Genomic DNA, 15,292 nt, shown 5'->3' on the forward strand with positions numbered 1-15,292 from the left:
ATGTACAGTAGTAAACTGCAGAAGAAGAGGGCATTGCGCTTGACCTGGTGAAATCCAGGTTGATATGGGTTATATTTGAGAATACATATTAAGTCAGCTTTACTTTCTATTTTTCTAGATGCAGTATTAGATATTCTTATGAATGGATTATTATTATATTTTTTAAGGTACTTGTACTTGTTAAATTAAAAAAACTCTCAGTTCCAAAATACATTAGAAAAATACATTATTTTAGGGCAGTAATGTCATTTGAAAATTGAACGTAGTTGGTGCAAGGTTGGAGAATGTGAGGGGCTTGCTTTTTATGTGTGTCTCTCCCTGAACAGTTCAGAGCGCAACCCAAACCCAGGTGTTACCTTGAAACTCCACTGATACTCTTGATTTATATTTTGGCTTGGTGGAGTAAAATGCCATGAAAAGTTTTTGACCAGTTAAGGCTTCGCTGAGGTGCAAAGGCTCATCACCTCCACCTCCAATAACCTTTTCATTGGAAACTTTGCTTCACAGTGTTTCATTTGAGACCATCAGGAATGAAGAAGGGTGGATCGATAGCCTATCTCAGCAGCAGTAAGAGGACCTAGATATTTAAAGCCTGATCTCTGGGGTTAAGGACTCAGTGCAGGGACTGTGTGTTTTGTTTGCAGAAGGCATACCCTTATTTGGTTGAAACCATTCTTTTCTCCTTTTCTCCTTTCTCCTTCGTTGGAATGATTGCTCTGCTGCTATTAATAAAGCAGGGTACACTAAAGCAGTCTATACTGTGGTTAAGGGGTTAGAAACCAAAAATCGCATACAATTAACTGTTTTAGTGACTGCTGTGTTTAGTTAAGTATGTTTTTACCATTGTCCAATGACATGAGACTATGAATAATTCCAAAGCAAACAAGCCTCATTCAGGATAGACCTTGAGTTCATGTTATACCGTTTAACTCTAAGGATTCAAAATACACACTAACTTGGGAACAACCATGGAAAGCAATTGCAAACTAGCAAGTTCAGTCACATAGCATCAATTTCATGTGGAATTCAGGGCATCCGTCACAGTGTTTTCCTGCATAACAAGATAGCAGAACTTGTTCTTTTCTGTTTAAATATTAGAGCATTCTTTCCATGTGCCCCTCCACTGATGACCTACAGGATTGGGAGTGCTGTGGGAAAACTCCCAGGCGGGTGCCAGCTAAGCAGTATGAAATGTTGATATACACTGTTTTGCCATTGGTATGTTAGGTTTTTGAGGACACATTTTGTATCTCTTGGTTAGTTTTGGGTAATAAAGGACTTTAAGTCTTTATAAAAGACCAGTAAGTCTGTAGATTATTAAGTGTTTAAAGTATTGTCTTAAGTATTTAATTGTTTAAATGGTTTTGTTATTTGCAGGTGAAAAGAGGAAATGGCTTCCTTTCTGTCCCATGAATAGAAACTTTCTATTCATGGATAATTTCCATGGTTTGTCCTTGTGCGACAGTGGATGCACTTCTATTGTCTTGTCATGGCTGTGAGTAATTTATTTATTTATTAATTAATTTATTTATTTATTTATGTCCTCCAGGGGCTCTACAGAGAGGATCCAAGGAATCTTGCCATGTTCAAGGCGGTGCTGAAGAAAAACAGAGATGGAGGCAAGGGGAGCAAGAAGGATTCAGGTATGTGGAATATCAAGAGGAAAAATGGCAAGCTTGGATCTAAAAAACAAGTTTCCCCATACCCCAAGCTCTATTTCAGATGCAGATGTACAAACACTTAACTTCATTATCATCTTATTTTCTTTAGTAGCAGCCAGGTTTATAAATTAATGCCAGACTTCTGAAACTTTATCAAGTGTATTTCTAGGACATTCTTCTTGTTAGATTCAGAATTTGAATGTTTGAATGGAAGAGAAAGTTGAAGTGAAAGCCCAAAAGCAATGCTAACTCCTTAGTGTGAATTTGGCAAAAATACTGTCAACTAAGCCATCACTCGCAGCAGTTGCCTGAATATATATGGCCAATAATCTATCCTTACCGCCTCTGTCTGTGACTGGCAGGGGTTGTAAGTGATTGACACATATTTAAATACCCATAGTATGTGTTGGAAAAGATGTTTGCCCAAGGAATAAAGTAAAACACTACGGGTCAAGTTAGTTGTTTATGCTAAACAGAACAAAATAAACAAAAAACACTGCTATATCACTAAAGCCAGTGCATTGCATGCAGTAAAGGCAGATTTACACATGAAAACATTACTTACAATTTTGTTAAACATGAAGCTTTACACCACAGTTGTGTATAACAACAGGGCCCATAATGCAACACTTTAAGTAACAGGCTCTTGCTGTAAAAATTTGTAAAGTTTACGAAGGGAGGGTGTGGAGAAAATTACAACTGTGTAGGCACACACATAGCATGCCGCCAGGGATACACCCCAGCACCAGCCCACTGCGTCATTCAGTCAGTCAAAATTCATAGAACTATAGTTACGTCTATAACAGTTCATACCATCCATTTTTTTTATTTAATTTTGACTGTAGACACAGCCTGGGCATTGTGTCATAACAGATGTTTTCTTTTCCTATTTTCTAACATGACTAAATATGAGTCACTGTCAGCAATACATTGTTGACTAGTCTCTTTTTCATACAATGGCCCCCTCCAATGCTCTGTCTTGACATAGCATATTGACCATTTATGCTTAGACTGCATCTACCAGCCTAGACTTGCTTTACTACCCCAGGACTGGTTTTAGCAGGCACCCTAGTTCAAACAATCACTGTATACAGTAGATACGTGTCTCATAGTTCTGTTCTCTCTGCCTTTGTCTGACGTGATTGTTTCACTCAACAGTCAATGCGAAGATTAAAGGGCAGAGAATCTGGCTTTGCTATATACATCAATCACTTCAAATTCATCAAGAGGGTTCATTTATTATTGTAGGCTCTATGTATTGTTTTCTATCAAGTTGTTGCAACCTGTCTTGCGTGTATGAATCACCCTGATAACACAGACACACACACACACACACACACACACCCTCACCCACACACATATAATCTTAAATACTGGAGGTCCTGTGTACGTAAAGGCTGGGAGCAGCAGAGTTTTATGGTGGGATACAGCTCCTTTATCCCAGCCTTACTCTCCCAGTTGGACCCCATCCATCAAGCCCAAGCAGCTCTCTCTCCTTTTCTCATGCTCGGACAATAAAATCTGGCCACTCCTCTCTGTTGTTTAGAGTTCTTAAGACAGATGAGAGGTCACAGAGATACAACCGTTCGCAGCGGTCACTTTGCCCCACTGTTGGCCCTGCATGGGATAGATATCTCTACTGCATTCTTTATTTTTAGGCTTTTCTGAAGGTCAGACTCAATGTAATGTGGTTAATTTGCTGTGAAATTGTTGGCAAATTAAACGTAATAGCCTGTAATAAATAAGAGTTATTTCTTAAATTATCTTAATTATGGTTCTTCTAAGATCTTGGTAGAGTTTTGATGAGTAATACATCTTAATTTCAGATTGTAAGTTGCATTGAAAGCGTTGAATTGTATATTGTACCACTCTGTATGTACTTGTCAGTTGTCCTTGAAGACGAGAATTTGTTTGTAAACTGTCCTTACTGGGATCTGAAATTAAGTTAGTAACACAGAAATCCTGATGAGGAAGGCTGTTTTAATCAAATTAGGCACACTGCAGTGTAGTTAATGTTCTCTGAAACAAGATAGTACCATATTGCACATAAAATATTCACTGCATCTTCTGCATCGCTTGAATAAAGATTTTGCTTTGATCCCAAGTGGCTTGGAAAAGAAACCTGTGTTAACATTAAATGCCTGGTGCAGTGAAGTTTAGTCATCCACTTTATTATTTGTGTTTCTGTTTCCTTGCCATATTCAAACTGGATTCAACTGGTAAAATATTACTTTAGTTTGTTTGGTTGAGGTTTTTTCAGCTTTGGGGCAGTAATTCTTGCAGTTTTCTACCGGACTGTTGGTATTTGGTTGCTTACAATTTTGTTTGGTAAGCTTGATCATTTGGTTCTTGGCAGATTTAGTTTTTTGCAGATCAGTGAAAATTGTGTTTATTAGTCAAACCTGTAATTTTTCACAGACCTGCTTGCATTCATACGTGGGCAGACTGTACAGTTTCTCCTTGCTTCAGAGGGACCAGAAGGACAAAGTTCCTGTAAAATCTACTAAACAACATATAATGGAAATCAGTGGGAGGAAAAACCTTGATAATGGTATAATTGCAAGATAGCTCAACATATGTTGCTCATGACATGGTGGCTATGGACTGGCGGAAACTTTAAAGCAGTCAAGGAAACTTGGCCCTTATGCCAGATACCACTACAGTCATTAGCTCTCCTTTGGGATTTCCCCATTGCCAAGACCACGAAAACTCACAGTTTGCTAATTTGGTCTCTCCATCTTGTGCTCCTCCTTCTCCTTCTCCTCCTCGCTTGCCTCTTTTATACTCAATCTGTAAGGAATCTGTTTGGAATTGGCAATTTTAATCCCTTTTTAAGTACGTTTTTTTTATGGTGCCATGCCGTTCTGGAAGTTGGATGCTTGTTTTCTGTGGCCTGTTGCGTTTGATGTGAACATTTTCTGAGAAAGGTTGCATCGCAAGTAGGCCTCACTGGGGTTAATAGATTTGGGACCCCAAGACACAAGAAGGTGATTATATTGTAAAAAAAACTCAAACAGTGTTTTAATTGGTGTTCGCTTTCAGGATACAGGCCCTCAGATTTTACTGCAAGTTTCACCTATGACTTCCTGTTAATTCACAGCAGTGTCTGGTTTGTAGTTCACTGCAAAACAAATTGCTCGGTCTAAGTATCTTACCATGAGGCAAGTTTGTGAGATTCTCTTCCATGCTGTTTGCTTCTTGATGGGAACATTCTTCATCAGCAGTGTTTTGAGTTAGCAGTAGTGAGCCTGTATTAATTGTAGGCAGAGGATACCCTGTGAATGGCTGTGATTCTCCTCTTGTTGCCCCCACAGAATTCAGTTCTAGATAACATAACCAAGGTATTTGGTTTAAGCCCTCTTGTTGATTTTTCAGCATCACCCCGTAAAATGTTTTAAGTGAAGTACAACAGACTGGTCACTGCAGAATGGGTATTTAGGCAGACTGGGTCGTGACAGTCCACAGTGCTGACAATTAAGTTACATGTAATCAATTGGTTCTCTCTACCAGCCTGTAGAAGTAAATAGTGATATTCTTTGATCTAATAATGAGTAATAGTGGACTAAATTTGGTTACAAGCCAAGTAAGTAGTGGATCTCAAGTTTTTGGCCATGTTCTACTGTGTTGAAGTTTTTTAAGCCATGCAAAATCCCTTTGATGGGCATGTGAGGACAAGTCTGCATTTTTCCACTAAGATTTAATGTTCTTCCTGCATAACTGGCCTTTTTTAAGTCCCTTTTCCTCACAGAGGAGAGCATTATCTGTCTCCATTTAAAGTCTCACTTTCTTGAGTAAAGTATACTGTTGCTTACTGCTGCTGCTGTCCTGGGAGTGTCTTCAATCAGTTCATAATGTGACCCAGAGAAACAGCACTTTTGACTCAGCTTTAATTGCTGAGTGTGACTGTGTGTGACTGTGTGGATTGAGTAATACCTCTGAAGGCCCTCCAACCCAGGCAGCTGCCAGACAGTTGTCTGTCTGTTGTGGGTGACACAGTGTTGATCACACTAGCATGCATAGCCGTGAACTCTTTGAGGCGGATAACAGTTTCAGCTGTTTATTCCTCCAACCCCCAACAACACACACTCCGACACACAAGGCACACAAGAGATATGCAGCCAACACCAGTTGGCAGGGCTTTTCTCAGTTTGTTTGGCAGTATGGAGACAGAATCCACTCATGCACCTGGCTGGACGGGAGACAGCAGCCCTGTTGTTGACCTGCAAGGACAGAAAAGGGGGGTCAATTCTACTGGCCTGCTTAAACTTTTAATTTCCCTGCAGTGTATCAACAAGGAAAAAAATTACCCTATACAACATAACATAAGATACAGTTTTTAGATTTGTCAAAAGTCAAAGGATAAGGTTTAACTATGAAAACACGACGGAGGAGCAAAGGATAGGTGAAACTCTTATGCTGACACTTTTCATTTACATGGATGGCTAATAACCCTACCAACTTCAATTGAACTAAATTCCCCCTTAAAAGTGGCATTTCTTTGTTCTTTTTTCAAATACAGCTTGGTTTGCATTTGAAGAGTGAACATGAGGCCACATTGCTTTTATCATCATCAGGGTCTCCCACAGCAGGGGGTGAGACAACAGAGGATAAGCAGACATAGACAAGGATGTAATGAGTTATTGGTTTGCTGACTTGCAGTATTTTTTAAGTCTGTAATGGCATTTTAAGAGGCCATTTCTGATTAGGAGCAACCTCATTTACATTTGAGGAAGATTAAGTGAAAGATGAATAGAATGTTCATAATGTAGAAGACCCATTTACACGTGATGGTGTGCGTGTCTGTCTGTGTGTGTGTGTGTGTGTGTGTGTGTGTGTGTCTGTCTGTCTGTTGGTGTGGTGTGTGTGTGTGTGTGTGTGTGTGTGTGTCTGTGTGTGTCTGTGTGTCTGTGTTTGTGTGTGTGTTTGTGTGTGTGTGAGTGAGCCAGAGAGAGACCATTAAGTACCGCACTCTGTTGCCTCAGCTGTGGTGGTGACTGGTACATGCCGTCTCTGCAGTTTCTGAGTTTCTTGGGTGTTTTGACATGAAACAGTGATTTGTTGCTAAGGGTCAGGCAACAGCAAATTGGTTAAGAGGCAGGATTTTGGCATGTTTTTGTAGGATTTCATATGGTTCTTGAAATTGGCAGCACCACAGTGATGATAGAGTTACTAGGTTTACCCTTCATGCTGAATTTTCTACAAGGGACTAAATAGCCCTGCAATAAATACTCCCTTTGTGAAGCTTACAATGCTCAGTTTTTGTTGAGCCTGTCGGTGAGGTGTTGATAAAGCTGATAATATTTTTAAAGCAGTAGGATATACTGTTGTGTCATTGTTTATTATGATTTAGGTAGGCTGAACAAAGTGGTCTCTGATTTCTGTAATCTCTCTCTTGTTCTCTGTCTTGTATATTCCCTCTCTGTGGTGATACAGTCAAATACAAGAGCAGACATTGCAGAGATTCCTGCCCTGTTTTCTGTATTCTTTCTCTTTCAGCTGCCCTCAGGGGTTTAACATCAGGAATTTTTATTGTTATGGGAAGACTTCCCTCAATAAACAATAACCACAGGTGGTTGAACAGTTATTTGTCCTAACCAAAAAAAGGAGATTTTGATGGACTGTCTTTTGTCCAAAATAAAAACAGCTTTTTTATTGGTTACTAGTCAAGTATAATTTAGTTTTCAGGAAAAAAAAGTTATTTCATGGGTTTTTCTAGATTTTAAAAGTAAGTTGCTCGGGAATAATTTATCTATTTCATGTGGGCTTTTAGACATGGAAAAGTTTAATTTTTCCTCAGCTGAGATTCAGTGTTAACTACATGGTAATATTAGTATGTGCTAACCACAGTGGCACATCTGCCAGAAGATTTGTCTCATGATACAAATCTGATACATGTGACATAAGAGCTTTGTTTCTAGTCTGAGGTGTCTGTTTTTTCCTGGATAGGTGCAGTCTTCCAACACCACTAAGGGAAAGCACTACACAGAGTTCAGGATGACAGTGAACTCTTTCACTGACTAATACACGGCAGCCAGCCTTCTTCTCAGACATTAACAAACACTCCTCAGGACTTTGTCTGCCCACAGGTTCCAGTGTCAGACTGCCTGTGTTATCCTGGTTCTTCTCTGTGAAAGCTGGGTGGCAGACTCTTCTCCAGCCATATCTACCACAGCCATTTTGAGACATGCTTCCTCCTTGTCCTGTGGCTTGTAACTCCCTCACAGAGTTCTTCCGTTGTGGGTGGATGTTTTTACCATTTTCTTTGATTAGGAAAACTGCTCTTACGCCAAGGATAAGTGTGCGCTCCAGGTGAATTAGGAATGCATGGTGTAGATCTGGTGTAGTTGCTGGATAAAACTTTTGAATTGTTATTAAGGGAAGCACTTAGTCAATGAGAGGCATGGTTGTGTGAAAAAGAAGTGAAAAAGACAAACTGTTCTTTGCATAAATTTGGTCTTGCAGAATTTAAAAGTTGTGAGTGCTGAACCAAGACAGACAAATAAACAAGATGCGCACAGTCAGCCACAGGATGTCTAGACCACAGATTACATACAGTATGTGACCTATACAGGACAGAAAGACAGACTCCACGTTATGCCACACACAGATAGAGAGAGACAGAGAGAAAGGCAAGCAACCTCAAGATACATTATTAACATCCTTTGATTAACCATAATAAGTAGTGTTCAGACCAGAACCACTGACTCCTTTATCATCAGCCCATGGTTTTCGTTTTAGAGCACACTTCGTACCGAACAACCTCATACAGCTATGAAGCTGGGGTTTGTTTAAGTTTGCCACTTGAACTTTTAAGACTAAACATTCTGTGACAAATATATGTTTAAATCAGTTTCACTTAAAAACACCTATACATATACATACATCCATTTCTTTTTTTCTTTCTAACTTTAATTAAAAGAAAACTGTGCTGACAATCGTGAAATGGCTTTTTGGCCTATGTTTGCTATTTTTGCTCCCAGTCATGTTTGTCTAGATTTTCATGTCCAGACAGTTGTGGTAGGATTTAAAATTGTGGAGAGAAGAATGCACCTGATTTACAAAGGAGACCATTGAGTGCGCCGACCTGCACGGCTATCAAAGCACTGTGCAGCCAGCAGGCAACGATTAGCAGGGCGTAGCTTAAACCACATCTTTCACTCGCACACAGAGTCATGTACAAATACACAAACACACACACACACACACACACATACGCCCACAAACCTCAGGTGTATCCACATTAGACACTCCCTGTCTCTCCTTTTGAAAAGTCAAATAAGGGCTATCGGGGAAAGCAGTTAACCTGGTCGGCCAGTCTCGCTATTTTCTGTTTGCAGAGACTTTTACAGCAAATACTGGCCTTGGCTTCATGTAACTTTCACATCACATGACTAAAGACTTCTGGGAAGAAAGTATATTAAGCTCATAAATTTCTGATTACATCAATGTGGCCATACAATCCTAAAAATTGTTAATGCTGCCTAACCAAATTGTAATGATTTTAATACACAAGGTACCATAATGTTTTATGGTACCATTTGTTTAACATGTTCATAAAAAGAGCACATGTTAACAACACAAAATGTGTTCTCATAACCTTGAGTAAAACTTGCATTAGTTGTCTCTCACTTTCCTAGTTCCTTGGCATGACATTGAAAAACACAAATTGATGCAGCACTTTTCGAAAAGGGACTAAGGCAACATCAATTTTTGTTGTAATTTGCATAACAACAGTGTTCCCACAACTTGAATGCAGAGCATATTGTGTACTTGAAGTTCCATGCCAGAAATTGACCTTATGAGTTCCACTTGAAGGGGGCATCACATCATATAATGAGTTGTTGAAATTAGCCTGATAATCAGACTGAAATACCATTTCATTTCACTTTGTTATTCAGCCTCATACTGTGGTCATTGTAGCTGTTTTCTGTTTTGGTGGGGTTGTTACTTTTGCCCCAACCATTAGGAGCAGGTGACTTACCTGTCCGCGGAAGACACAGAAGTCACAGTTACAGATACTAAAAACAAGATCTCATTTCATGTCAAATGAAGAAAAATGCTTAAATAGGTTGTTTCTGTTTTTTGTTTTTTTTTTCAATATAAGTTCATAGTTGCTGTAAAGTGGCAGAGAAACTGCTTGAGAATTATCCTATCCCACTATATTTAAATTGTTGTTATGGCTCATTAATGTATTTGTAACAACACATGGAGAATATAAATGCAGTAGCTGATGGTCAAATCTGGCACTGCTCCTCCTGTCCAGCGGCTTCTGGCTGGAGAAATGCTTCCATGGTTCCCAGAGGCCCACTGTCTGCCATGGCAGCCGGTGACAACTCTCCATTACCCTAATTTGGCTCTCACACACTCAGCATCGATGGTGCTTGTGACCTTGGAAGTGGTGTGCACAGCAACGGACAAGAAGCCAAACAAATACATGAGGACTTGGTAGAAGCAGGGGGTGATGTCATCTATACCCCAGTTACAGTCTCTGTCATAGTTCAGCTCTATCCCTCCCCATCCATGGGTAAATAGTTTCTCTTGCTACTTCAAAGAAGAGGAAAAACAGTTTATCAGTTAACATACCAGGGTGTTTTTAGATGGTCTTTGAAGGGGTGATAGTGGCTGTCATGGCAATTCATTGGCTGGAGAGGTCAGCAGGCCACAGGTTTTTCTAATTACAGCGTGACCTGCCTGGGCAGACACATTCCTCCTGTCTGATTTTCCGTTTTGCTTTCATACCTTTAACATCCTTTGTCTGTGATCTAAATGACCACTTAAACTGTCCCTCTTTATGGAGAGGACTATCCTCTCACCTATAGGACATACAAAGTACCAACTGTTCATTACTACTTTAGTTTACTTTGATATTTTTCCAAGAGTTTTGAGGGTTGTATCTTTCTCATATAACGCCATCTTTCTATGCAGACACCAACCCATCTTGTCAAAGTTTCTGATTCTCAGAAAAGTCTATGTGGGTGTCTGTGGAGACCTCTGTTCAGTCTTGGGCTTTGGGGCCCCTTTCACTCTCCTCTATCCTACTTTACGCTACGCTTCTCTGTTCTGCATTTCTGAACACATGACTCTTTTTTTTGCAGTTGTGCATGTAGATGAATGTCTTGTCATCCTTAGCTCAGGAGGGCTTGAGACAGATTGAACTAATGACCTCCACTCCTTTGTGCCCACTCTCAAAGGAACAGGGGATGGTGCTTATTGCAAAGAGGAGGAGTTTGCGGAGAGTGCTCCCTCTTCATATTTACACCTCTCTTATTTTAAAGGTAGTATTTCAAGATAATTTGTTATTTGAAACTTTGTCGTTGAAGTTTAGCAAAGCCTAACAAAAGTAGTTGAGCGGCATAGAAAGTGAGGTGAAAAGCAGGCTGTAGGAGTTGTGGAGGACATCTGTTTAGTGTCAGAAGAGGTAATTTACCTTTAATTCTATTCTTAATCTTTAAAATAACAAATCAATGTATCATCACTGTGCCAGTGGTTGAAGAAGTTCCTATTGTAACCATCTGTGCATCAAATTATTTGAATGTGATTTATTCTTATCTCACAAAGGGTTTCAAAGATGGTACAAAGCTGCAACATTTGCCCTGGCCCTTGTTTACTTATGGGATTAGGCTCTTTGGAAGGATTGGATGGACAGCCTTTGTGCCATATTTTGTCCATTTAACATTACGGAACAGACTGTTGTCCAAGGGTTATTGGTGTTCTCATGACCTTACCTGGCCCCAGAAGAAACTCTGCCTAATGAGCAATGCTAATGGCAGTCCAAATCTGTTGTTATACCAGATCTCCATGGCAACCCAGGACTCCAGACCATATTGAACTTGTGCAAGGAGAAAAATTCCACTTTTGTCTCAGAGCAGCTTTATCCATATTGTTAGCAGATAAAAGTCAAAAATTGGAAGTCGAAAGTTGACAGAAAAATCATAAAATGTGTGGCAGCTGAAAACTCTTGTCCATCTCTCATCTGGCTCCATTGTGAATTCTCTACCTTGAAGCACAGTGGCCCCACAACTGCGTTCGCAGTGTTAAGATGATTGATCATAGTAAGGACATGCTTGCTCGGTCATCCATCATCCATCTGTCCTTTGGTTAGACTGTACCAGCTTTTTCAAAGACTTGTACAGGACATTGTTGTAATTGACCCCATGTGAGACATATTATGGTTTAACTGTGGAAGCATTAATGCATCTGTAGCTCAGCAACTGCACAAAGTGGCCATGTAGTTGTGGTTTTTATTCCAAATTGAGACTTTGTCATTGAGTTAATAAATAATCCTCCTGTGTCTGGACTGTTGATCAGAGATACTACCAGAGGGAACATAAGAACAACATTAAGAAACATTAAAACAGACAAACAGAAAAATGGATTGTCCGCGATGTTGAAGGGCCACTATATTAGCCTTTTTTTTTACAAGGCTTCATTCACATACACACAAGTATGTATAGAATGTAAAAAATGCTTTCCAGGTACTCCTGCTTTAGTCAAAGAGTGTTAAAGCATAGACAACAGCTGACTCCCTTTAACCAGTCAAAGAGCTCTGATTTTGAACAGTGTTGTCAGACCAGAATGGATAGGGGGTGAGACGGATATTTTCCCTTAAGTGTGAGAGTAAACAGTGTGCCTCACTTAGCTACAGCCTGGTACTGAGGAGGCCTATGGAAAGACACTCATACTGGGACCTCACACACTATACTACTAGCATGAAAATCAACAACTATCCAGCCAGGATTGTCAACAGTGGATCTGCCCTAATTTATTCCAAAGTTCTTATTAATTCAACATGACCACTTGGTCATTTAGATTTCCACAAATTTTCAAACATTTGTATTATGTTAAGTGTGCTCTACTGTCTTTTGCGTGTATTTTAATCTTTTGTGAGGTGATATAACTTCCCTCAACAATCAAGAAATAAATCACTGGACATTTTCTGTACTTAGGTTTTCTGACTGGGAACCTGCATTTGACCTTGAGATTGATAGATGGTGTGAACACACACATAGTAGCTTTGTAAGATCACACCGTCAATATACTCACCAAATTTGTGAATTGGTAGGCAAGTATTGTGTGTCCTCAAACGTATAGCACACCTGCTCCTCTCTGTATAGACTGTTCTCAGGTTGGTCAAGCAGTTCATCAGTAATCGTAATAACATCCTCTCGCACAGAAAATGGTCCTCTATCAGACCCTCTATTGGCATTCCTATTGTATGCCTGTAAGGAATCTTGAAATAAAGCATGATAAAGATACTTTCTGACCCATACCCACTAAAATTGGCAATTTATAAAAAAGGAATGGGAAGTGTCATGGCTGCCTGCAAAGTGCTGCCCTCCACCTCCTCCTCCTCTTCTACTCCTTCTTCCCCAGGACACACACACACCCCTCTCTGTCAGTCTCTCCTCCCCTGGGGCCAGTGGGGAAGGCATTCCAGAGCCTGGGCCACTGCAGTGCTGTGCTTCAGAGGGAAAGAGGGAGAGAGAGACGCAGTCTCTCAGTTTTGGATTCAAAATATTCTGCCGTCTTGCCTTGCCTACAGCATCTTAACTTTGCATAATGCAGCTAATTTGTTTTCATTATCAAGTAGAGATGAATTTGAGTTGAGGGTTTCAGAGCTGCAGGACCTGACCCTGTTTCTGACGTGCTAAAACTGAAGACGCTGTCAGAGTTGTTTTCTCTTCTCAGAGGCCACCAACGGAGATGAGTTATCAAGTGAAACTAGTAAGAGAGTTGGTCTGGGCAGTTGAAGAGTTAATGGTATCTGATTGTTGCAGACTATTTTGTAGTAGAAAAAATTTGCTCACGGGAGGGGTGTTGGCAGTCTGTCGGCATACTTAACATACAATAAACAAAAGTGGAAATAAAATAAAATTAGATGCTTCAAGGAAGAGATGTGACATTGGTTGCCTTTTGTTCCCGGTATACTTGATTCTGCACCAGAAATGAAGGTGGAAGTTATACAAGTGAAAACAAAATGTGTTGCAAGAGAGCTAATACAGTTGGTTTGCTTTATTTTTTATCAGTTACATAATTTTGTTTTTTTTACAGTTTTTTGTCAGGCTGCCTTATGCAATATTTTGACTGTTCCTATGGCTACCACGGACTGAGTATAGTTGTGGGACATTAGAATGGCCTCATGGGAAAAACAATGACACCTTCACAGTGTCTAACAGACTGGTTGCATGGCTTTGCTTTAACAAGTAATTTCAGTCTTAGATTATTTAGTGAATTTTGAAACAGACAGATATGCATCTTATTAACATATTAGATCGAATTTGTCCTTTATCATCATAGACGACTTGTACCAAAGACCCTCCCCCGCTCTGTATTCCTTGTTGTCTGGCTCTCTCTCCTCTCTGTGGGTTGCTGTGTGTTAACCATGATAGCTTTTGTGAGACTGTCACCCTGGTCTCGGAAGTACACAGGGAATCCACATTGGCACTCAGTCTAGCGGGAGAATTCCCCCTTTGGTGGATTGTCCTATGGTCATCGTGCTTTGTGTGTCTACTGAAAGAATCTGCATTAATTATAGCCTTTCCTCATTCTCTCTGTGGTCCATAAAGTTAACTAGTGAGAAGCTAATGCAGAATTTGTGTGTGTGTTCTTGTGTATGAGTGTGTGGTTGTGTACAATGTACTGTATGTGTATGGAGGGAAAATAGTTTTGCAGTTTGGGAACTGATTGACTCACAGTTCAGGCAGAGACTGTCTTAGATCTGTTACTATTCAACTTGCTATCACTTACTTTGTAGCTGCCTCTGTAATTATGATAGACAACCAAATTCATGGTGATTTGTGCCTAGCACAAGACAACTGCATTAAAAACCATTTCAGTGGTCACATGAAGACCCTCACCAAGACTGGCTCTTAAAACTACAAACTACCTTCCTGTAAATGCGACACCGGTATCAGTAACACACACACACACACACACACACACACACACACACACACACACACACACACACACACACACACACACACACACACACACACACACACACGCCATTCACAGGGATGCATGTGGTGTGGGTCAATAGGTCAGTGTGCATCAGCTAACATTCTTTCCCTCTACTGTTCTTGACTAGGGTTAAGCACAGGTCATTGTTCATCTTTGCTGCAAAGATTCTCGCAAAAATTTATGTAATTTCATTAGTGTTTAAATGTCATTTAACCAACACAGAGAGAGAGAAGCACTGAACAACAAACTGACCTGACAGACACAGAAAGAGTACTTATCGTATTCAAACAAAGTGAGTTTCCACACAACCATTTTTAGGTATTGTAAAGTGTTTCTTTTACTTTTAACATTGCAAGTCTATTTATGGTCTGGCATAAACCCACCCACTATACCTTAAGGTTGTATCATTTTATTGGGCGTTTCAGGCCTCTGCTGGACAATAGAGAGGGTCTGCATCTTTCAGTGGGCCCTTGCATTCCTTCACAAGGAATGACTGTCCACATTCAGTTGCACAGATTTACTTGAAAGGCGAAAGGTACTATCTAGATATATATCCATGAAAGACATTTTGAAAGCATTCAGCTGTGTGTACAGTGTCTAACATGCTAGCAGGGGAAAAGTAAGGTTCTTAGGCCATGCATGAAAGAGGGGAATAGGTTTTAATTTGT

The 15,292-nt window shown here is 40.1% G+C and overlaps 1 protein-coding gene across 2 annotated transcripts in view; it reads left to right on the forward strand.

The window, feature by feature from the left end:
• Positions 1-15,292, forward strand: part of tanc1b (tetratricopeptide repeat, ankyrin repeat and coiled-coil containing 1b) — a 99,203-nt gene that overhangs the window by 10,831 nt on the left and 73,080 nt on the right. For both annotated transcript variants that reach the window (XM_040147848.1, XM_040147849.1), the window contains exon 2: positions 1,550-1,643. In XM_040147848.1, coding sequence (XP_040003782.1) covers positions 1,550-1,643 — 94 coding nt within the window. The remainder of the gene's footprint in view (positions 1-1,549; positions 1,644-15,292) is intronic.

Source organism: Xiphias gladius, chromosome 16 (genome assembly GCF_016859285.1).
Source record: "Xiphias gladius isolate SHS-SW01 ecotype Sanya breed wild chromosome 16, ASM1685928v1, whole genome shotgun sequence".
Taxonomy (NCBI): Eukaryota; Metazoa; Chordata; class Actinopteri; order Istiophoriformes; family Xiphiidae; genus Xiphias; species Xiphias gladius.